Below are 25,117 nucleotides of genomic sequence, written 5' to 3'. Positions count from 1 at the left end.
TACACAACTGTACTATGTTCTTCGTGTTTCACTGTTGCAGTCATTACATTTGGTTAGAATCCCAAACTATGGATGGGAGGATGGAACTAAACAGCATTAGAAGCGTTTATAAGACCCTGCAGAACTGCAGTGGCAAACCTGCCCTGGATTTGGAGAAGAGAGGCAAATGATAATGCTTTGTGAAGGTATGAACAGAGCTCCAAGTTGCAGCCTCTAGAATGTCTTTGGTTGGAACACCTCTGAGAAAAGCTGCTGAGGTAGAGGCAGCCCTGGTGGAATGAGACCTGATCCCCTTGGGCACAGGTTTACCATGGTGCAAGTAGCAGAAACTAATGCAGTGGCTTATCCACTTAAAAATAGTCTGCTTTGATATAGCCTTCCCCTCTGACCCTGCAGCAAATGCTACTAGTAGTTGCTCAGACTTTCTTAGAGATTTTGTCCTGTTTAAGTAGAATATTAGTGGTCTGTGTACGTCCAATGAATGCAGAATCTGCTCCCCCTTGTTCTGCGGATTTGGGTAAAATGTTGGCAGGTGAATTGTCTGGTTAAGAGCCACACTGGATACCACCTTAGGCATAAAAGAAGGATTGGTTCTGAGGGAAACCCTGTCCGGGTAAAATGTAATAAAAGGCTCCACAGCCATGAGAGCCTGTAGTTCTGAAACCCTTCTTGCTGAAGTGACTGCCAAGAGAAAAGCTGTTTTCCAAGACAGAAATTTTATATCCGCAGTAGCTGCTGGTTCAAAAGGAGGCAGGGTGAGTTTTTCCAGCACAAAATTGAGGTCCCATGCTGGAGTTGGTGATCTTCTGGGAGGCCTTACATTTTTGGCCATTCTGAGATACTGTTTAAGCAGAGGATGAGAAAAGAGGGGAGGCTCTGTGTTGTAATGAGCCGACATGGTAGAAGCATGGATTTTTACTGAAGAAAAAGATAGGAACTTGGTCAAGCATCTCAGTCAAATATTGTAAAATCTGAGGAATATTGGGCTTTGTTGTGTCTGTTCCTTATGCTTGGTTCCAAGCACAGAATCTCTTCCATTTATCAGCATATGATTTTCTAGTACTAGGCCTTCGGGCTTCCAAAATGACAGCCATCACAGATTTACTGAGAGGTGTTGTTTGAATAATGAAATGATCAGCCATGCTGCAAGGTTCAGACTTTGTAGCTGGGTGTGCAGAATTTGATTGTCCTGCTGAGACAGTAGATGAGGTATTTGAGGCAAGTACCAAGGGGGAAGTTGACACATATTCCTTAGAAGTGGGTACCAGTGCTGGCGAGGCCAGTCTGGAGCAACTAGGATCATTTTTGGTTTTTCCTGTCTGACTTTTAGTAAGACCTTGGAGAGAAGAGGCAGAGGGGGAAAGGCATAGACTGATAGGGCATCCACTTTCCATGCTTTTTTGTGATGAGTTCTTGTGCAGAATTTGCCCAACTGATAATTTTGGGGAGAAGCAAATAGATCTATGTCTGGGCTACCCTGTTTCTGTGTTAACATGCTGAAGATTTCTGGATCCAGTTTCCATTCGTGCGGGTCCATAAGATTTCTGCTTGGGTCGCCTGCCAGAGTATTTTGTTTTCCTGGCAGGAACTGAGCTTGAAGATGTATTTGGTAAGTCAAAGCTGTGTTCCACAATGCCATGGCTAGTCTGCAAAGGGGGTAAGAATGTGTAACCCCCTGCTTGTTTATGTACCACATAACCATGGTGTTGTCCGTCTTTATCAGTAGTTGTCCTGGATGAAGTAAGTCCTTGAAGGTAGTCAGAGCATTCTGAACAGCTAGCATCTCTTTCTGGTTGATATGCAGATGCATTTGTTTTGGGCTACATTTGCCCTGAATGCATCTTCCCACTAGGTGGGCCCTCCAAGCATAGTCTGATGCGTCTGTAGTTAGGGTTTGGGTGGCAGGGGGTAGAGTGAATGACAGTCCCTTGTTTTGGTGACATGTCTCTACCCACCAAAGAAACTCCTGTTGTAGGCAGGGAATGAGAGGAATCATTGTTTCCGGACTGTGACAATGTTGGCTCCATAAACGTTTTAGCTACCATTGAAGTTTCCTCATATGCAGTCTCGCATATGGAATTAGTAGAATGCAGGATGCCATGAACCCCAAAACCTGCAGAATTTTTCTTGCAGATAACTGGTTTTTGTTGCCATTTGTTTGAAATATATTGTCAGTTGCCTTTGTTTGTCTGGCGTAATGTAAGCCATCTGGGCAGTTGTATTCAAGCTTGCACCCAGGAATGTAATTATTTGAGAGGGTACCAGTTGGGATTTCTTTTCGTTTATTGTGTACCCTAGGCATGTTAGAAGCCTTTTTACAAATGCCAGATGTTGAAGAAGAGTGCCCTTGTCCTCTGCTTGAATGAGACAGTCGTCCAGATAAGGATAAATTTGTATATTTCTTTGTCTGCAGAATGCAATTACTGGTACCAGGCACTTTGTAAAGACCCTGGGCACAGTAGATAAGCCGAAGGGCAGTGCAGAGAATTGGAAATGCAAAACACCTGCCTTGAAGTGGAGGTATCTTCTGCATGATTCCCTTATTGGGATATGCAGGTATGCCTCTTTTAAGTCTAGAGTCACTAACCAAGCGTTCCTGTCCAGCATAGACGGTAGCTGTTGCAAAGTCAGCATTTTGAATTTTGGAATGTCCAGGAACGTGTTCAAAATCAATAAGTCCAGTATTGGACGCCAAGAATTGTCTTTTCTGGGTACCAGGAAAAGTCTTGAATAAAAACCTTGTCCTTTTTCCTTTTCTGGTACTGGTTGAATAGCCCCCATATCCATGAGGGACATAAGTTGTTTCTGAGCCTCTGCCCACTGATTTTGTGGCAGATCTGGCCATCCGTTTGGAATTGGCAAAGTATGGAAATGAAATCTGTACCCCTGGGATACTATGTTCAATACCCACTTGTCCTGGGTAATTAACTGCCAATTTTGAGCGTGAAATGCTAGTTTCCCCCCCAAGGGGGCTGCCAAAATATAAGTTCTTGGTGATGGTAGAGGAAAGTCATTGAGACTGCTTGCTGTAGGGTTGTGCTTTGTTTCCTCCAGATTTGGAGGTGGAGGCACCCCACTGCTTTGACCTGTAAGAACCCTGTGATTGGTATCTGGAGCCTTTTGAGCACCTGGATTTGCCTTGAGTGGCTCTGTTGGACACAGGAAAGGACCAGTTTTTAGTAGGCCAGTGCCTACTAAACCTGGGTGGCTGCACTTGCAAGAAATCTTTTACAGTTTGCATAGATTTAGCTTTGTCTTCCATTTTCTTTAAAACCTCTTCTGCTTATTACCAAACAGAGTATCATGCTGCAAGGGAGCATCCAACAACTTAGCTTTAACATAATCAGGCAGCTTTTGCTCCTTGAGCCAGGCATGCCTTCTAATCACAGATCCAGTAACTGCGGCCCTGCAAGAGGCCTCCAAGGAATCAAAACCACATTGCAAAGTATGCTTTCCAACCTGTTCTGTTGAATGCAATAATTCCTGTAACTCTATTTTCCACACAATCAGAAATCAACATAATTTTCTGTTTCAATAAACCCATAACATGCTGTTGATATTTAAGCATATGAAACTGGCAGTTTAAGGCTCTGATAGCCAAGGTAGCAGACGTATAAACTTTCTTTCCGCATCTATCCAGCGCCCTGGGATCTCTATCAGAGGGGGTAGGATTTTTGGCTGTAGAGGCCTTTACACCCTTGGGACCCTGAGAAATAGTCTCTGGATCAGCAGCAGGATTCTTGAATAAAAATTTGTGCGAGTCAGAAACTCTGTAATATCTGTCTGGCTTACTAGGAGCCGGAGGTAGGGAATCAGGAGCCATGCTTGATTCCGAAAACACATCATCAACAATGTCTAATATAGGAGGTATAGCCAAAGTCCTATGCTGAGGAAGAAGAAGGAAATCCCTAAGCCTCTTTTTTGATTCAGAGAAGTCCTGACTCTCCCAGTGAAAATGTTCCCTTAAAGTATGCAAAGTCTCTCCAAAAGAGTAATCCTCAGGAGGAGATGCAGATGGGATGGATTCCTCTGCATCAGAATCCTCATAGGGTGGAATAGAAAATTCCTGATCAGAAGAGGAATCAGAAGAAATGGAAACCTGATCTGAAGATTCATAATCAGTGCCTTGCCTAGGCCTCTTAGTAGTGGGGGTTGGGAACCCCTGATCAAGGTAATTAAGTCCTCAGCCATTTTGATCATCTATTTCTTAGGCATAGGGGCCTGAGCACGTGGTTCATGCATCAGTTTTTTAGTCATAGAAGATGTTTTTGACCTTGTTTTTGAGGCTGACATCGGTTTAATATAAAAATGTTGAGGCCTGAAAACACCCTCAGAAGCCGGTGCCTGCTCAGCGGCTCCGGACCCATCCAAGGCAGAGACATCCGCGGGTTCAATACTCTGAGAATCTTGCGGCATACCGGACTCCAAATGGGTCTCGGTAGAGGCCTGCAACTCAAAAGTAGTGGGTATCAGGGGCTGCGAAAGTGCCTCACTGAGTACCGGCGAACCGGCAACTGGCTTAGGAGAAGCTTCATCGGTTTTGGACCTTGATGGTCTGTTTCTGTCTTTTTCTTTGCATTTTTTGTGAACTCCGGTAGTTGGATTGCTAACTGATGACATTTCAGGATAATTAAATCTTGATCCAAAATATTTAGAAGCAAAACTATACCGACGCTTAATAGTGCGTTGGTTAAATCTAGCACAAAACTGACAACAAGGCACGTTGTGATCTGGGCCTAGGCAAGGAATACAGTACAAATGAAAATCCTTATAAGGTATTTGCTTCACACAAGTGATGCGATTATTAACTTTTACTGACATCGGTAAGGAGCAAGAAAAAGTTTCTCCAATGGAGTACTTAGCTTTAGTTTGAAGACTTTGGTTCTGAAACTCGAATGCGAAAATCTTAGGAGTCGGCTGACCAGCACTTGCAAACTGCTTCTCTTCGGGCACCGCATGGCAAGAAAGACTGAATAAAATGGCGTCGGCTGCATGTTTTATACCCCTGATGACCTAACATCATGGAAGAGGAGACTGCACCTGACGCAGGACCCAAGACTTTGTTATTCAGGCCGACTGAGGGCAGCCTGCCAACAGATTACCCAAATGTAATGACTGCAACAGTGAAACACGAAGAACATCTTCATGTTCAGCATTCATTTGTGGGAGTTTTCTCTTGATCTCCTTACACTGCCTACTATGGTATTTCCCTGTGAAGGAATGCAAATTGCCTGGAAAGAGAGAGATTTGCTTTTGTGGCCTGCTCCCAAGCTAAAAGGGACAATCGTAACAGCTGGCAAGATCTGGTGTCCCCTACACTGCTTTTTTATGGACGACATGACTGTGTTGTCTGTAAACACTCTTAAAGGACTTGGTTTCCAATGGTGGCTAAAGGTCTGTACAGCCTGTAGTGGTGCTCTTCAGACTGATGTGTTCTGGTCTTATAGTGTCTGGTCACTGCCCTTGAACTTTCAGGTTGCGTGTCCAGGCTTCCCATGCATTGTCTGATGCATCTGTGTTCAGCTCCTGCTTTGGCATCTGCAATTTGAAACATAGTTCATGGTTGAGCTTGATTTGTGCTGTCCTTCAAAAGATCTCCTACTTTAAGCAAGGTAGGAGTGGAAGCAGTACAATCAGTATCTGTGAATGCTGGGACCAGGTAGACTTCAGGTACCACTGGATCTTTCTCCTATGCAGCCTGGCAAAAGGAACCATGGGTATGGTCTCTGCCACGAGTCCCAGAACTCTGAGAAATTTCCCTGTCATACAGGACTGGAGAAGAAGGTAGTGGAAGTAACTGGAGAGACTTTACTTTTTCACGCAAGTCTGGTGTTTAGTCTGCACCCCAAGAAAACTATGTCTGGGCGGGGATCATTGTGAACTTTTTGATACTGGTTATGAATCCCAAGCCCTAGAGAAGAGGCAGATTGAAGTGGAGAGTATCTGCTGAGATGGTGTCTGTATTAACAGATCATCCTATTCCCTTTGTTCTGTAGAAGGTTATGATGGGGACAAGACATTTTGTGAAGACTCTTGGGTCTGCAGAAAGCAAAAGGGTAAAGCAGAGAATGGAAAATGTGATTCAGATAACCTCAGAAACCTTCTGTAAGTAGGATGGGTAGGAATGTGAAGATAGGCATCCTTTAGGATGAGGGACATTAAGAAGGCCTGAGACAGAATGAGAGGTGACAGTCTGTAGAATAACATTTTGAAGAAAGGGACCCATAGAAAATTGTTGAGAATGGAGAGGTCCAGAAATGGTCTCCAGTCTCTTCCTTTTCTTGGAAAAAAGAATAGTCTGGAATAGAATCCTTTTCTTATTTTTGAGTAGGAATTGTCTCTACTGTACCCTGCTGAATTAGAGCTTGGATGATGGGATACAACAGCTGAATCTGCTCATGAGGAGGAAGGAGGAATGCTCAGAAATGGGGGGAAGCTTTTTCCAAGTCATTCTGCACCCAGTGCTGAATGATGGAGGTAACACATTTGTCTGTTGTTATGAGTAACCTTTTTTTAGGGATGAGGAGAGTCCTTTGGAGAGAGGAAGGGAAGGACTAAGGGGTGAGGGGGGGAGCAAAGGGTAGTTACGTAGATGTGCCTGGGTATGGAGAACTGTGGCCTCTCAGGTACTTCCTGAAGTCTCTTCCTAAGTAACTTCTTGGTGTTAGGGGAGGGTCTAGATTCCCTTCAAGCAAAAAAGTAGGCTTGGCAGGATAATTTCTTTGGTATCTTGGAACCGAAGTAACAAAGCTATATCTACAGTCCTTCATGAGTTTGCACTATTCCTGAAGTTGCTTGAAAAGGTGACCAATAAGTCCCCGTTTAAAGAAGAATCTAATAGTTTTATTTTAATAACCTCTGGTAGGGGCTGAAACCATGGCCAAGCAAACCAGCTGATCACACAGCTTATTGTTGTTGCCCTGGAAGACAATTCTACTGCATCATAGCTATATTTAATGCTGTGCCTGGCCACTTAGGAAGCTTGTGCCACTATGAATAAGGCCTGTTGCTGACTACTCGATTCTTCAGGTGCCGTCAATACTTTGTTCAAGTTAGACAAAAGAGATAAGTATTTTGTCATCTGGGTCTGGTAGTTAAGGACCCTAAAAGCCAGAGTGGAAGATGTGTAGACTTTTTACACAACCTGTCCACTTCCCTGTCATTATCATAAGGGCAATCATTTGCATTAGACAACAACTTGGAGGATATGTCAGTACTCAAAGAAAAGATGAATGGGTCTGCTACAACATTTTTGAACAGGAATTTTAATTCTTCAGGGACCTTGTAAAATCTATCAGGCCTTTTAGGTGCTGGAGTCTGGTGCTGTGGAAGTAAATGTAAAAGCACCCTGAACGGAGGTACAGGGTGGGGGGTGCCCATGTTCAGAAGACTATAGAACCTTTGTTGAATATTAGAGATTTCTTTGTAATTCCACTCAAAATATTTCATCATATCAACAACACTGTCCTGAAATGAAGCTTCATCCACTGGAGAATCAGGAGAAATGGCAAGGGGAAAGGACCTGTGATAAATATGCCACAGAGTGCTCATAAGAATATCAGTCATCTTGTTCCTCATCAGAACAGGATTCTAAAGGCTTGTTTTGAGGAACAGTTGGAGAGTCTGATGTGGAGATAGGCCTTGTGAATGAGGGAGGCCTGAGTGCAAAGATGGCTTTAAGTAAGCCCTGAGAGAAGTCCATTTACTCCTTTTCTTGGGATGTCTGAGGAGAAGGAATGTTTTTGTTTCTTTTTCTTCAGTGCGTCACTTGCTTTTACTAATCAGGGATGCTCTGACCCCTGAAGCACTTTGATGACAGATCAAGGGATTTCTCTGATGAAGATGTGCAGTATACCCTTTGGTCCCTCTGAAATAATAATATGGGGTATCTTTTTCTCATCATCATCCACAACTACAGTCGCTTCAGATGTGAAAATCTCAGACACCATACTGGCCTCCACTGGGGTCAATGTAGTGGTAGTCTGAGCTGTTGTCAGGCATACTGTGGGTTCTAAAGCCTCACCGGGTATGATCGAGTCTGACTGGACAAGAGTACTTTCTGGTTTCTTCTTATGAATAGGTGAGAAATTGCAGAAGAGACGCCCACCATCTTAACTTGGGTGACCCACTTTAAATGCAAAGTTTTCAAATATGAATTGAGTGAGGAAAGTCAGGTTCCCAAGGTCTCTGAGATTAAAGACTGACAAATCGTACAATTTTTATAATCGTACACTGTCCCTAAGCAAAAAAAGGCACCTGGAGTGGCGATACGTATAGGGAATCTGCCTACCGCAATTGGAAAGCAATAGCACTGACAAAAGAAAGGACGTTTTCTCAACAGGGCACTTGGCTGAATCAATGGAGGCCAATGGTATCAACGAATATGCATACAACAGATCGATGAGTGTGAGGCTTGCATTCAGACTGGCGGCGAGATAGTCTGAAGACTTATGCTCATACATCTGCTTATGTACCCTTACACCTGCAGTCTTAGGTCACATATTGGACATATGGCTCTATGGAATGCATTGGCTTTGGTACCTCAGTCAGATATCACAGCTATTTGCCGAGATAACACAACAGTTTATAATATTGCAGCAGTGATCTAAGGAAGGACATCCAGGCTTAGTCTGCATGCCTCTCTTCTGTTCGATGCATGGGTAACTTGTGTCCTGACACTTCTTCCATGTTTTAATCCCTTTTGGAGACTGTGGGTTCAAATGGGGGTGTGGGCTACAGGAAGAACATAGAAAAATGATTACATCATAAGCAGAGGTGTGGATGTAAGTTGCAAATGTTCACTGCACCCCCACTCCTTGGATGTGAACAGGCATACACATGGAAAAGTACAGTTTTGTACCTACCATAAATGTAGATGTTCGAGGATCCACATTGCTGCAGTCCTAACCATTGGGTAGTCCGCTGTCCAGTCGGCCCGAATACCAAAGTATATGGCTGACGTCGGTCAAGGCGCATTAGACTGACGTCAGGACGTCAGGGTACTAATGCGCATGACCGACGTCATATCCTCAGTCTTTTCTTGCCCCAGATGTCAGAAGACCCTAAAAAGACAAGGCCCAAAACCAAAAACACCAAACACTCCTGCACCAAAAATATGTACAATATATACAAAATTACAAGAGTATAACCTCACCCACACAACCACCCCTAAACACAGAGGGGAAGGAGGGAGGGTAAATTGGACTGCAGCAATGTGGATCCTCGAACATCTACATTTATGGTAGGTACAAAACTGTACTATGTTCTTCATTCCACATTGCTGCAGTCCTAACCATTGGGTAGAATCCCAAAGCAGAGGTAAGGGAGGCTGGCAAATCATAAGGAAGCAGGAGCTGTCAACATGCCTTGCAAAATAGCTGTGGCAAAACCAGCCCTAGATTTAGAGTAGAGAGGAAGGTGGTAATGCTTAGAGAAAGTATGCACCGAACTCCAAGTAGCTGCCTCCAAAATATCCTTAGTTGCCACTCCCTTAGAAATGCTGTTGAAGTGGCAGTAGCCCTAGTGGAATGAGGCCTAATCCCAGCTGGAATCTCCTTGCCATGATGGGAATAACAAAATGCAATGCAAAACCCAATCCACTTAGAAATAGTTTGTTTTGACACAGGCTTGCCCTGAGAACTCAAAGCAAAAGAAATAAACAACTGCTGAGACTGCCTAAAATCCTTAGTCCTGCTTAAATAGTAACGCAACTGCCTGTGTACATCTAAAGTGTGCAAAATCTTTTCCCCCTTATTTTGGGGATCTGCATAGAAAGTAGGCAAATGAATAGTCTGGCTTAAAGCCACACTAGAAACCACCTTAGGCATAAAAGAAGGATTAGTACGTAATGATACCCTATCCTTATGGAAAATCAAAAAAGGCTCTACCGCCACAAGGGCCTGCAATTCAGAAACCCTTCTTGCAGAAGTAATGGCCAACAAAAAAGCAGTCTTCCATGACAAGTATTTCAAGTCAGCAGTAGCCGCAGGCTCAAAAGGTTGTAGAGTAAGTTTCTCCAACACAAAATTGAGATCCCAAGCAGGAGTAGGAGCTCTACGTGGGGGTCTTATATTCTTTGCCCCTCTAAGAAATTGCTTGAACAAAGGATGCGAAAACAATGGTGGGTCACAATCATAGTGAGCTGAAATTGCTGCAGCATGAATCTTAATGGAAGAGAAAGACAAACCTTTGTCCAATAACTCAGTAAGATATTGAAGAGCCACACTCAAATTAGGCTCAGAAATCTCCAAATTCTTTGCTGCACTCCAAAATAAAAATCTCTTCCATTTTTCTGCGTACACTTTCCTTGTACTAGGTCTTCTGGCTTCCATAATCACATTCAAAACTTGTTGAGGAAGTTGAGACCTGCTGTGTTTCAAAACAGAATATGCCAGGCTGTTAGATGAAGAGAGTGAAGCTTGACATTGAGTAGATGACTGTCCCTCTGAGACAATAGGTGTGGAATCAAAGGTAAAGGCCATGGAGGCTTCCATACCAGACTCCTCAGTAATGGGTACCAGTGTTGCCGAGGCCAATCTGGAGCTATTAAAATCATCCTTGGCTTGTCTTGTCTGACCTTTAGGAGTACCTTTGGGAGAAGAGGCAGAGGTGGAAAGGCATACACATGAAGATTTTTCCAACTGAAAGAAAGAGCATCCACTTTCCAAGCTGTGTGATGAAACCTTTTCGTGCAAAACTTTGGCAGCTGGTGGTTTAGTGGAGAAGCGAACAGATCTATGTCTGGAGTTCCCCATGACACTGTCAATTTCTGAAATACATGAAGATCCAGTTTCCACTCGTGGGGATCCATGATTTGCCTGCTTAACACATCTGCTAAGGAGTTCTGTGCTCCCGGCAGAAACCTTGCCTGAAGAGTTAGTTGCAAGCTGAGCGCAGTCTCCCATAAAATCATTGCTTGCCTGCATAGAGGGTAAGAATGTGTTCTCCCTTGTTTGTTGATGTACCACATGACAGTTGTGTTGTCTGTTAGAATCAACACCTGCCCTGGAAGAAGTAACTCCTTGAAAGCCATTAATGCAAACTGGACTGCTAACATCTCCTTCATGTTGATATGTAGATGCTGTAGTCTGGCAGGCCACTTGTCTTGTATCCACTTTCCATTCAGATGAGCTCCCCAAGCTATGTCTGAGGCATCTGTCGTTAGAATCTGACTCGCCTCTGGCCGGGTCACAGAGAGTCCCTTGTTTAGGTGACATTCCTGAGCCCACCACAAAAATTCCTTTTGAATGCAAGGTATTATTTGAATGACAGTGTCCAAATCCTGGCAGTGCTGTGTCCATACATTTTTGAGATACCATTGCAGCTTCCTCATATGCAGTTTGGCATTGGGAAGCACCAGAATACAAGATGCCATGAACCCTAAGGCTTGAAGGACTGTCCTTGCAGTCAGCCCGGACTGAAGAGATAGATGATGGAAGTAACTGGAAAGATTCTTTTGTTTGTCCGGGGTTAAAAAGGCCATCTGGGCTGCTGTATTCAGTCTCACACCCAGAAAGCACATGTCTTGAGAGGGTACTAGACTGGACTTTATTTCGTTCACAGAATACCCTAGGCATCTTAGCACTGCTATCACATATTCCAAATGCTGTAAAAGGTCTTCCTTTTCTTGAGCCAGAATCAGGCAGTCGTCCAAGTAAGGATAGATTTGAATTCCTTTTAGCCTGAAGTAAGCTATCACTGGAGCCAGAACCTTTGTGAATACTCTGCGCAGTAGATAATCCAAAGGGCAATGCAGAGAACTGATAATGGGAATTTCCAGCTCGAAAACGCAGATACTTCCTGCAACTTAGTCTGATAGGCACATGAAGGTAAGCCTCCTTGAGATCTAAAGTTACCATCCAGTGATCTTTGCCCAGCAGAGGTAAAAGCTGTTGTAACGTCAACATTTTGAACTTGGGAATGTCCAGATAAGTGTTGAGGATAGACAAATCCAAAATTGGTCTCCACGTGTCCCCCTTCTTTGGTACTAGGAACAGGCGAGAATAAAATCCTAGGCCCCTTTCTGGCACAGGGACTGGCTGAATGGCCCCTATTTGGAGTAACAGAGAAATTTGCTTGTGAGCCTCTTTTCTTTGCAGAGGAGGAATGTCTGGCATGCCTTTGAAAGGAGGCAAGGTATGGAAATAAAACCTGTAACCGTGGTGAATGATATCCAAAACCCATCTGTCTTGGGTAATTAAATCCCAATTTTCTTTGAAAAGAGCCAGCCTTCCTCCCAAAGGTGCTGCCAGGCGAGATTACTGGCAGTTGAAAAGGCAGGTCATTGGGTCTGTTCTGAAAGGACTGACCCCTGCCCTCACCAGAAGTCTGAGCAGGTGAACTCCCTGTTCTAGGCCTAAAAGAACCTTGAGCTCTGCCCCTACCACGTCTAGACCTACCCCTAGACTGGGAATCATAAGCAGGATATGTCCATCCCTTAGTAGACCAATTTCTGCTAAACTTCGGAGGCTGCACCTGCAAAAAATCTTTAACAGTTTGCATAGACTTAGCCTTGTCCTCCATTTTCTTTAAAACTGCTTCCACAGGCGAACCAAACAACACATCAGACTGTAAAGGAGCATCCAAAATCCTTGTCTTAACATGCTCAGCTAAATTCTGATCCCTCAACCAGGCGTGCCTACGAAGAACAGAACCAGTGGCAGCCACCCTCGAGGAGGCCTGCACAGCATCAAAACCACATTGCAATGAATGCTTACCCACCTGTTCAGACACATGAACTAAATCCTGCAACTCTTTACACTCAATACCTTCCGCCAGAGCATCCACCTTAGACTTCAATTGTGAAAGGAGATAATTTTGATATTTTAACATGTGAAACTGGCAGTTCAACGCCCTCATGGCTAAAGTGGAAGAAGTATACACCTTCTTTCCCCATCTGTCCAAAGCCCTTGCCTCTTTATCAGGAGGAACAGGATTTTTAACAACAGAAGCCTTAACACCTTTAGGCCCCTGAGAGACAGTTTCTGGGTCTGCCCTAGGACTCTTAAAAAGATACTTATGAGCTTCAGGCACCCTATAGTACCTATCCGGTTTAACTGGGGCAGGAGGCAAAGAATCAGGGTTCAGGGAAGCCTCTGCAAAAACATCTTCCACCACATTCAGAACAGGAGGTATAGCTAAAGGCCTATGCTGGGGTAAAGCAAGAATTCCCTAAGCCTCTTCCTGGAATCAGAGAAATCCTGACCTTCCCATTTAAAATGCTCCCTCATGGAATGCAGAGTCTCTGAAAATGAAAAATCCTCAGGAGGAGAAGCTGAAGGAGTAGAATCATCCACATCAGAATCAGAATAAGGAGGAAACTCCTGCAAGTCTTCAGCGAAGACTCAGAAGCCTCGAACACTGCTCAAAACTCTCAAACTCAGGCTCCACCCTAGGCCTCTTATCAGGAGGGGGCATAGAACCTCTAATCATAGTAATCAAATCCTCTGCCATTTTAAGCATATGTTTCTTAGGCAAAGATCCTGAAGAGCTAGGAGAAACCCCCACTGAAGTTAAACCTGGCCTGCCTCTCAAAGAAGCCTTGGAAACAGAAGGGGAGGCTCTAACCACCTTAGGAAGAGAGGGAAGAACAGCCACCTGAGAAGCCCCTTCAGGCTGGCCTACCTCCTGAGAGGACACATCCTGTAACAGTAAAGTCTCTCCCTGAGACTCCAAAGAAACTCCTGGCAAAACCTCCGGCTCCACTGAGCCTTCTAAAGAACCGACGTCCGGGACTGCCGGTTCTTCTACTCTAGGCTTTGCTGCTTTGTCCTTGCGCTTTTTGGACGAAGCGGGCGTCGGAGCATCCGACGGCATTTTATAATTACAACGCTTCCCAAAAACTAACCTGGCACAGTCTAACCTTCTCTTAATAGTGCGTTTGTTAAATCTAGCACAAGAGCGGCATCCAACAACGTCGTGCTCAGGCCCTAAACAAGGTATACACAAGGTATGGTAATCCCTATGAGGTATCTGTTTCCCACAAGAAATACAGTTATTCACTTTTTCTGACATCCGGTTAAATACTGAGGCAAGAAAAAACCAAAATATTCCCCAACGGGGTACTTAGCCAACTTTGATTCGGTCTGAAACTCCGACTTCAGAAAATTTCAGAACGCCAACCTGCACTCGCAAAACTGCTTCTGCATCGGACCATGCGGCAAAAAAGACTGAGGATATGACGTCGGTCATGCGCATTAGTACCCTGACGTCCTGACGTCAGTCTAATGCGCCTTGACCGACGTCAGCCATATACTTTGGTATTCGGGCCGACTGGACAGCGGACTACCCAATGGTTAGGACTGCAGCAATGTGGAATGAAGAACATCTACAAAGCTTAATGAAAAAACCCAACCTCCCAAAATGAGGATGACACCCCTCCACTCCCAGCTCACTCTACTCTCAGTCAATGGAACAAACTGGCTGAAGGTCTCTCAATCAGGAAACAGCAGCATTAACACAGTTGCCAGGGGGCTAGTTCTTAGTGGTCAGAGAGGAGAAACAGACCAGTCAGAGAGTGAGAGAGAGACAGAGAGAAGAGAGAGAGATGAATCATGGTACAGAGTTTAAAGGCTAGTGGCAAAGGTTAAAAGATGCTGGCATGCATAATAAATTGATTCCAGAGACTCTGAGGTATTCCTTACACTGTACAGAGCACTGAAAAGGTGACATGAGTACCATATAAAGTTTTGTTGACCATGTGATATGAGAAAAATTAAGTGGGCAGAGAATTAGCACAATTTTATAAAGAGAATGGAAGGGTTAGGGTACAAGTAGAAATTCATACAAAACAGACATGCATATACATTGCAAGATGATTTGAACACAACACGATGTTTGAAGGCAACTAAAAGGGGCAGAGATGAAGACGCAGGACTACAGTGGGTAAAGGGGAATGAGAAGTCTAATGGAAATGGAATGGTAAAATTTGGGGAGACAGGTCTCTTCCTGAAAGAATGGCCATCAAAACTACAGTCTGTGAAGTACATCCATGTTTTTCCTTAAAAGAACTAACAACTTTAATTTCAAAGAGCTGCATATAATATGTAAAGTTTTGTCATGTTTCTATGACACACTGTGCACTAATGGGGAATGAGGGCTTCATGGTTGTGGTGTATTTTGCAGCACTGAGTGTTTGATGGTTGTGGTGCACTCTGCAGCACTGAATGATTTGTGGTTGTGGTGCATTCTGCAGCACTGAGTGATTTGTGGTTGTGGTGCATTCTGCAGCACTGAGTGCTTTGTGGTTATGGTGTATTCTGCAGCACTGAGTGCTTCACGGTTGTGGTGTATTCTGCAGCACTGAGTGTTTTGTTGTTATGGTGCATTCTGCAGCACTGTGTGCTTTGTAGTTATGGTGCATTCTGCAGCACTGAGTGCATCACAATTGTGTATTCTGCATCTCTGAGTGCTTTGTGGTTATGGTGTATTCTGCAGCACTGAGTGCTTTGTGATTATGGTGCATTCTGCAGCACTGAGAGCTTGGTGGTTGTGGTGCATTCTGCAACACTGAGTGCTTGGTGGTTACTGTGCATTCTGCAGCACTGACTGCTTGGTGGTTACGGTGTATTCTGCAGCACTGAGTGCTTCGTGGTTGTGGTGCACTCTGCAGCACTGAGTGATTTGTGGTTGTGGTGCATTATAAAGCAGTGAGTGATTCATGGTTGTAGTGCTTTGTGTTTGCGGTGTATTCTGCAGCAATGAGTGCTTCATGATTGTGGTGTATTCTACCTAGATACCATACAGAAGATGTGGATGACTAGAGTCTGTAAATAGAGAGATCAAGACCTCCATCTTTTTGTAAACAAAATTCTTGCATAATGTACTTAAAAATACCTACCTAGTGGATACACAGATGTCATGGAATGCTTATTTTTCTGCAGAACATGACTCCAACTCCCAAATCTCACTCATCATTAATCTCCTCTACACTTTCTCTGTTCCGAAACAAGCACAGCCTAGGCTCCCTGGATGCACATGCAGGATGTGACATCTCTTCAAGTTTGGAGTTCAAGTTCATTTAAGTGTCTGGGCCCAGGTACTGTACAAGTCAATAAATAACAGACAAATATGGAAAATAAGGAAAACTGAGAGAGTAGCAACACTTAAATGACAAGATAAATAATTAATTGTAAACAAGGTCAAAGAGATGAAATTTTAAACCCCCTTTAAATCCTGCCATTGTAGGTGAGTCAAGAAGCCATTTAGGAAAAATGTTCCATAACAAAGGACCCTGATAGCTGAATGAATGACAGACAGAGGTGTCAAGATTGTAGCTTAGTACCACAAGGAGATCCTCTGAACTGGAGCACAATGTCCATCTCGGATTGTACATGTGTAAAAGGTCCTGTAAATAACGTGGACCAAGGTTATGGAGTGCAAAACAGATGATGGCAAGGATCTTCCAAATGAGCATTAACTAACAGGGAGCCGGTGCAAGTCCTGCAAAACTGGCATGACATGACAGCATCTTGAGACAGTCAATAAATCAGCTACAGAATTCTGTACTAACTGTACACATGCAAGCTCAAGGTTAGTAAATCCAACATAAACAGCATTACAGTAATCTAAATGTGAAGACACTAAATGATGAAGCACAGTTGGCATGTACCAGGAGGAATAAGGTCTTTGATAAGGCTGTTATTCCACAGATGGAAACAAGAGGACTTGGCAACAGCAGAAATATGGTTCTTAACTGTTAGTTTGTCATCAAGTATCACATCCAAGAGTATTTACCTTCAGACACTGAAATAGGTCTGTCACCCAAGTAAAGAAATATCAAGGTGACATATTCAGCAGGGGAGAGTACCTCCATGTAGTGTGGACCATCAGAGCTACGGCTTTTGAAGCATTGAGTTTAATCCTGTTACTGACCATCCAGTTATGGATCTGTTCCAAGTCATGTCAAAGGGCGGTATGGATAGACACAGAGTCCTGAGGGAATTAGTGGTAGAGTTGCATGTCATCAGCACAGCAGTGAAATTGATAGCCTCTCAAATTACTAATGTCAACTAGTGGCAGTAAGCAGATGGTGAACAATAAAAGACTAAGAATGGAGCCTTGTGGTACCCCACAGATAAGATGGTGAGAACAGGAGAAAGTAGCTCTTTAGTTTACCCTCTGGATGTGACTTGATAAACTAAGAAGCAAACCAGTTGAGAGCCAGTCCAGAAACCTCACTGTAATACTCCAGTTGGTCAGAACAGAATGGTCCACCAAATCAAATGCTGATGAAAGACCAAGAAGGTCTAAAACTAGGTAGCAGCTCTGAACTCTTGCAACTAGAAAATCATTAAAACTCTGGTAAGAGCTGTTTTAGTACTATGTGGAACCCTAAAACCTAAAAGGAATCGATCAAAGATGACATAACTACTCAAGTAGCTCTTCAGCTGAAGGCACCCACTTTCTCAAGAACCTTAACAAAAAAATGAAGTTTTGAGATAGGACAATGATTATCAATGATTATCAAGATCCTCAAGATCCAATCCGCCTTACTAAGGACTGGGGTAATAACAGCCTCCATTGAATAAAAGGGAAATATCTCACACCTAGATGGTGACAATCTCACTTATCACTTGCACCACTGACATATGATCTCGTATATTAATGGTGCAATTATCACTAGGGAAGCCTCCATAAACCTAGAAGGGCATGGATCCAAACACTAAGTGGAAATATGAGCATGCAGGTCATCTATGTCGATAATGCCAAAATCTTTCCAAATGAAAAGACAGAGAGTCCTCCTGTAGATGGACTGCATCTCATGAAAGGTTTAATAGAGGAACAGAAATAAGTAACTCATGTAATTTTGACAGAAAAATAATAAGCAACCTATTTTGCACTCCTCACAACATAGTGACTACTGGGTGTCATGACACTGTTGATTAGAAAGGTGATCAACCACTCGCAATTAAGTATCTAAAATGGTTGGCAGAGACTAGCCCAAATGTCTTTTCCACCTACAGATGAAGTCTAGTGCAAGAAGAAATAGCTTACTGAGTATCTACAATTACCATCATATCCCCAATGGCCTTATGTATAAAGAAGCCAGTTTTACTGCTGATAAACATTTTAATATGAATACACAATTTATATCATCAGTCTGTAACGGAAAAGAAAAATGAAGACAAGTTTCTCATGCAAATCTGAAAGCAAAACAGGGGAAGAGAAATCTGGGTGTGTATGATTACTCTATTGCAACATAAATTTTAAAGTGAACAACTTAAAGCTGACGTCATTTTTGTATGGTATCCTCCAAGATCTTAAACAGCATTAACTTCACTGTAGAATCTACTGTATCGTTTGTAAATTATTTTCCAGCTTGAATGTAGCCTATGCTCAATTAGTGAGGTCAATGTTCTGCTGGTGGCCCTACATAAAAATAACTAAAATAAAGGTGAATATCTGTAGCAGGACAACATACCTTCTGCCTTGTGCAGTTCTAGGGCCAGATGTTCTCTGGCCCTGGTCTCTTCATTAAGTCTTTCCTGGAGTTCTTCCTGACGCTTGAGTAGCTCAGTCAGCTCCTGCTGTTTTGAGAAGGACTCGCGTAAAAGTTCTGTTTGTGTAATTCTTGCATGTTCTACCTGAAAAACACAAATCAAAGCAACATTTTAGGAATTAGTTTAAAGGGCATGTGCAGTTGCCCTTAATAGGCCCCTTTCAGGCACAACCTTTGCCAGATAATTGTTAAACAATAGAAGACTTTCAAAGTAATAAGCTCAAAAGTGGGTTTGTTAGCAAAAACAACAGGCACATCCTACAATTACCCAACCAATTTGAGAGCTTACAGGAAAGTGATCTACCTTATACTAATTTTCCTTTCGTACAAGTATACCCTTCTGATTGGCATGGCAACATTCAATCTCTTGCCACTAATGCTGCAACTTTCAGCTATATAAACATAATACAATGAATGCAGAAGACAGGACCCAATAGTTTTTCAACTCAAACTGTCCATTACATGATGCTGTCTGGGGAAGTTAAGTGCAAAACAGTGGTATGCATGGGTTGCACAAATTTTCAAAGACCACTCTTACACTTTGAACACTCAAAATCATTGATTAGACAAAATGGAGCTTTGTGAAGTTCTTACCATATCAGTAGATGGCTTAACTGTTCCAGGTGCTAATGGTGTTGTGATATATAAACCTCTCAAACAGCAGCAAAGGTATCAATTACTTTTTTCCCATAGCCAAGGATCATTAATGAGATACAGCCTTTGAACTCTGACTAGTTGCAGACACAATGTATGAATGATGGCCAAAACTATAGTGAACTTTAATTACTAGACTCATAAACCACAAAAAAGCTCCAGCAAACTAAGGCTGACAGAACTATCATGATCACAGGGGATTAGATCACAGGAGATTATCATAAGGTGGAAAATGCCGCAGGTCAGCCATTACCCTAACCCAGCGATGGTAGTAAACGGAGAAGATGCCTTTCTCACTGTCTTGAAGAAACTATCACACCAATGAGGTGTACAGCTTACGGTGGGTAATTCCTCCTTTTGCGAGAGATAAAGATGCATGTGTAAAATAAACAGTAAGTACATTTCTCATCCAAGAAGGATAATATCTTAAGCAGTCTCATCTTATCTGCTCATACTAGTAGGCACTACAGGATCAAGCTGGAAAGTTCCTAACATTCACCTACTAACGACTGAGATAACCTTACTTTCCTATCATCCTCCCTGCTTAGTGCTACATTTTTTTTTACTTGTCTGAAGACATAAACACTGGGCAAAGATGGAAGGTTATATGGCTAGCTTCACCTCTGTTGCCAACCTTTTAGCATCTGGTCACCTAAGACAAATAATGAACTTGTTTTACTTTAAATTTGTTAACCTGGGTAGAGCACTGATCCCATTGGACGTATTTCAGTCGCAGTGTGGAGTGAACACAATAGATACAAGACATTATATACAAAGTGAATAACAAAATACAATATATACATATATGATATATAACGTGAATATCAAAGTTGGTTTGAGGGTAATAACAACAATAGACAAATGACATTACATAAACAGTGACTGACAATACAGAATATATACATGCATTACATAACGGTGGAAATCAGACGAAAGAATCACAATGAAAAGCAGAGACAGAGTAGCTATGTAGGGGGAAGAAGGGTGGGAAGAGGTCAGGTTTTATGACCAGAGAGATAGCATCTGAAATGTCCTTTTAATTCTGATTGAAAATGAGGTAAGAGAAATGATCTTTAAGAAAAGAAGTGGGAGATTTCCGCAGTTTTAGACCAAGGACTGAGAAAGCATGGTCTGTGCAGTGAAGCCTAGTTTGGGGGGCAGGGGTTAAGAAGATGTCCTGAGTAGCTAAGATAATGAGCATTTATACTCAACACTAATAATGCCATCTGGGAGAGGTGTAAATACCTGAAGGCTTCCCTTTTACCTATAACTTTCCCCGTGAGCTTCAGATTTTTCCATCATGATCCCTCTCTACTTACACTAATAGATCGAATACTGAGACTGTACAACAATCACTTACAGAACCTTCTATAAGTAAGATGATTAAGCAAAAGTCAGATCACTCATTCCCCCATGTATACCCCTCATAAAGAGTCACCCTGAGCAGAAATGCTCCACGTTTATCACTCTGAACCACAGCAGCAACAGAAATATTTTAGTGACAGGTGACTCTACAGAAATATTTTAGTAACAGGTGACTCTACTGTCAGCAGTACTGACTCGTCACTCACAAAGTTGGATAAGGAGAGGGGTACAGTGATTTGTCTTTTACATGATAGTATCTCTTACTTTACAAGGGCCTTAAGGATCTAACACTTGACATATACGATTATGACAAACTAGTGATACATGCAGTGGTGAACAATTTGAGACAAAGTCCTGACAGATATGCAGAGAGACATGTCAGAACTTTCCATGTATGCTACAAATGCAGGTAAGACACTAGTCAGGATTGAAATCCTTCCTACACCCCAAATGATTCCTAAATAGAGAGAAAGGATAACTGGCTTCAATAACTGATTGAATAGTTAGTTATCCAGTATGTATCAGCATGGGATGAGATGCAATAACTGATGGCATAGTTAGTTATCCAGTATGTATCAGCATGGGATGAGATGCAATAACTGATGGCATAGTTAGTTATCCAGTATGTATCAGCATGGGATGAGATGCAATAACTGATGGCATAGTTAGTTATCCAGTATGTATCAGCATGGGATGAGATGCAATAACTGATGGCATAGTTAGTTATCCAGTATGTATCAGCATGGGATGAGATGCTCAACAGTTCAGTTTGCTTTGCTCTTGTTTCATGGCTTTCACACGCTACCTAAAGCCTTTGGTGCCCATTAGTGCCTTTTTAGTTGTACATTTCAACATAATTAACATATCAGTCTCAAAATCAAAAGATATTAAAGCACATCTTCTTAGTGCCAGAACTCTTAACAATAAATTGCCTGGTCTTGAGTCACTCCTACATTTGGAAAACATCCTTGTCTGCACAGATACTGAAACTTGGTTTAAATATAAAGACACCACTCTCTCTCCACCAGAGTTTTGTGCTTTTCATGCCTTCAGACACAGTAGCAACTCTGGTGGAGTCTTCATATTTTTTGAGGAACGTATTACCTCCAGGCATATCCCCAAGGACCCAAAAATTTAAGATCACTTTACATAGGAATAATGCTTGTTACATAATACCTTATTTGTCTTCTGGCAAGAATATTAGATTCCTCAATGTTCTAAATTATTCCTTATTAGCAAAAACTCCCTTATTTTGGGTGACTTAAAATGCTATTCAGTAAACTCAAATACCTACACCTACAATATAGGATATGCCCAAAAAATCCTATACTTAAACAAAAATTCCCTTGAGCAATTGGTAAGTAAATCTACCAGAGGAGACAGCATTCCTGATCTAATTCTTACAAAAATGGAAACTTCTTGCTCTACACTTTTAAAATCCCAAAATCTCCTACACCAAGTCCGCTAAATTTAAGAACTACAACATGCCATCATCAACCTACTCTCTGAGGAAATATCAGAATTCACTTATGACAGTACCTACCTGACCTTAATACAGCAGCAGGCTTCATTAAGGAATCTGACACTCATTTAGAAAAAAAGTATAAAGCTAGCAGTCTACCAGAATGAAGCATCATGGGAAATTCAGAACCCAAACCATCCAGGTAGTCTACCACCATGAATAAACTATATAACAAAAGAAAGAAACTGCATACATTCTTTAGTTAATCCAAAACTCCTCTTTTCAAGGATAATACCAAAAGCACTACAAAAAATTGAAGAATGTTAAAAAGTCCACTAAAGGAGCCCATGAACTGAAGCTGGCCTATGAAGCCAAAGATAATTACAAATCAGTATATAGCTATGCTAGAAGACTAAAAAAATACACTATATTGCTCAGAATTTATTTGTGATGAAGGCTGACTCCTATTCTGACCCAAACGACATTGCCAATATTCTTGCAAACCAATTTAGTGATAATTTCATTTCACCAGAAGACTTCTATTCAATGAGCCAAAATAACTCAATCCCTTACCTTCCCAATTATCTCTAAAGACCATCAAAAATACTTCCTCCACGAGACCTGACAATGTACTGGATTGCTTAACTGGCAGTGTTAAACATGCCCTTGCAGAGCCGCTCCTCAAATGGTTTAACCTAAGTTTAGGTACTAGTTTTGCCCCGATGACTGTCTCACTGCAGTGGTCATGTCCCTACATAAGAGTGGCCTTACAAATGACCCACATAATTACAGACTTGTCAGCTGCATAAGCCACATCTGCAAAGCCATGGAATGTATTATATATAACCTCATAAGCTGTGACATCAGGAATCCTGTTAGACTTGACACCAAACAGTTTGCCTTTGCAAAGGGTAGATTTTTGTCTCTTAAATCTGGTAAACTTCTTTGAAAGTGTTGCAGAGGCTGTAGATGGTATCCATGAAGTGCATGCAATGCATCTTGAGCTGGCCAAATTTTTCGACACCTTTTCCCATGTTGGTATCATACAAAAGCTAAAAATCGACCCATATGTGGTATGATGGACAGCAAACTTGTTTAAGACCAAACCCACACAGTGCGAGTTGGAGGTCCATCATCAGAAAGTATGAAAGTAACCAGTGGTGTTCCTCAGGGCTTAGTGCTGGTGTTGGGCCTCTCTTTTTGATATTTACTTCCAATCAGAGTGTCAAGACTTATGACAAATTGCATATGACTATAAAATAAGGGTTATTAATTCAGCCTATGACACCTAAACCTTCCAGAATGAATTCTCCTTAGTAAACTCTAGGGGCACTAAAAATGGTCTCAAACTGAGTGCTAAAAAGTGCAGCATCATCACTTTTGATAGACAACCCCTCCCCTTTATCATACTGTATACACAACACACCACTACAAAATGAAAATGGCAGGGACATAGGTACTTGGGTTGACAGATCCCTCTCTTTTGACCATCATGTATCAATGGTTGTCAAGGTATCTTTTTATTTTAGCCTGCCTTATTGCCAAATGAATCAAGTTCTAAAAAAGCAATCAATCCCTTATACTCAGCACTGATCAGGAAACTATCAAGTACAATGCCCCTTTAGTATCTATCTTACTAAACATAGACTCCCAAAGATTCCTAACTAAAAAGATCACATGCATAAAGTCCCTGAGCTACCAAGAGAGGTTGGAAATGCTATCCCTTTAATTCAATGTCTTTCAGACTTTTGAGGGGAAATCCCTTTTAGTCTTACTGTGCCCATTACAGACCCAATTGTCCTAGATCCCCAGTTTCTCCATAACTCCAACATCTACACCAACACTAGAACCAAGGACTTAAATCTTCACAAGTAGATAACTAAAACATAGTTGATGAATATGTTTATAACCCAGTGTCTCCCAAACCTTTCAAATAAACTTCTCCTACATGCTTAAATATGAAGTAGATGACTGGATAGGTATTCACAAATTTACTCTGGGATTGACTAGTTTGGCCCTCCTGGAAAAATGAGGTGCAGCTTGAAGAAGGGTATACTGACAAGGTATGAATAATCATGAGATTGTGGCCTCGGAATATCTATGAATCTATGAAAACATGTTCTAGGGATGTTGTTAGTCATAGGTCTTGCTCACTGATTGGAGGTCTGAGAAGTAAATATCAAAAAGACAGGTTCCAGCACTAAACCCAAAGCAAAATGTTAGCCCACAACACACACTCAGGAGGGAGAAATACAAGCTTAACAAGGCATAGCCTAATACTGGTATCGGATCACAAGACATACAATCCTGCACTCACAAGGACAGCTTCGAACAGGATATGGAACTGATGCATATTAAACATCTGAGCTAACCCAGTGGAACCAGCTGCAGCTGAAATATCCATGGAAGCCTGGTTTGCGGACTGGTTAGTCCTCAATAACAGAATGCAGGGAAGGTCTGAAAAGATGATTTCTCAGTGTAAAGTACAATTGCCATCTTACTGGAATATAAAGAACTGCTCTCCATCAAAAGGACAAATGCAGGTATGCTACAGACACCTTGCATGGGTGAGCTGCTAGAGACACCCCACGAACACACTACCTACCCAATGTGACTGGCAACAGGTTCAGTTCACAATCTCCTCCTGTCTGTAGAGAACAGATGTAATTTTAATGCCCTAACGTATGAGAGCTCACAATTCACACTGCATCTCAATAGATTTAGTAGGATGAGGATGTGACTGATATCTCACTTCAAACTCCCTTACCTTTTCATATCAATTCAAAACTAGCTCAACATCAAGCAAAGGACCTTCTTGTCAGTCCTGGGGTTGAGCACATTCTAGCGTAACAATCTTAACGAATTGTAGGGTAAGCCTCAAGCATTTCCCTGCTTCTCTTGCAGGTAATCAGGTTGAAGTAGCAGCTCCAGCACTTAATTAAGACAATGCTTTATATAACTTCCCATTCTAAATAATAAAAACAGCCAGTGCGGGTCCTGCTTCATTAGCTCTGGTTCCAGAAAAGCAGGCCTCAAATATGAAACTCTCCTACAATGAAAATTAGGATCAAGATCCGAACATGCACGTACAAGAAAAGAAAAGAGAGATGCAGAAGCTTGGCTTAACCTTTACCTCA

General features: G+C 42.2%; 1 protein-coding gene across 4 annotated transcripts in view; it reads right to left on the bottom strand.

Moving 5' to 3' along the window:
- Positions 1–25,117, bottom strand: part of AKAP9 (A-kinase anchoring protein 9) — a 3,155,794-nt gene that overhangs the window by 919,333 nt on the left and 2,211,344 nt on the right. For all 4 annotated transcript variants that reach the window (XM_044067665.1, XM_044067666.1, XM_044067667.1 and 1 more), the window contains one exon: positions 18,422–18,584. In XM_044067665.1, the coding sequence (XP_043923600.1) occupies positions 18,422–18,584 (163 nt within the window). The remainder of the gene's footprint in view (positions 1–18,421; positions 18,585–25,117) is intronic.

Source organism: Protopterus annectens, chromosome 3.part1, assembly GCF_019279795.1.
Source record: "Protopterus annectens isolate FY-2018-M chromosome 3.part1, PAN1.0, whole genome shotgun sequence".
NCBI classification, from domain to species: Eukaryota; Metazoa; Chordata; order Ceratodontiformes; family Protopteridae; genus Protopterus; species Protopterus annectens.
This window is presented reverse-complemented; position numbering and strand designations above follow the sequence as displayed.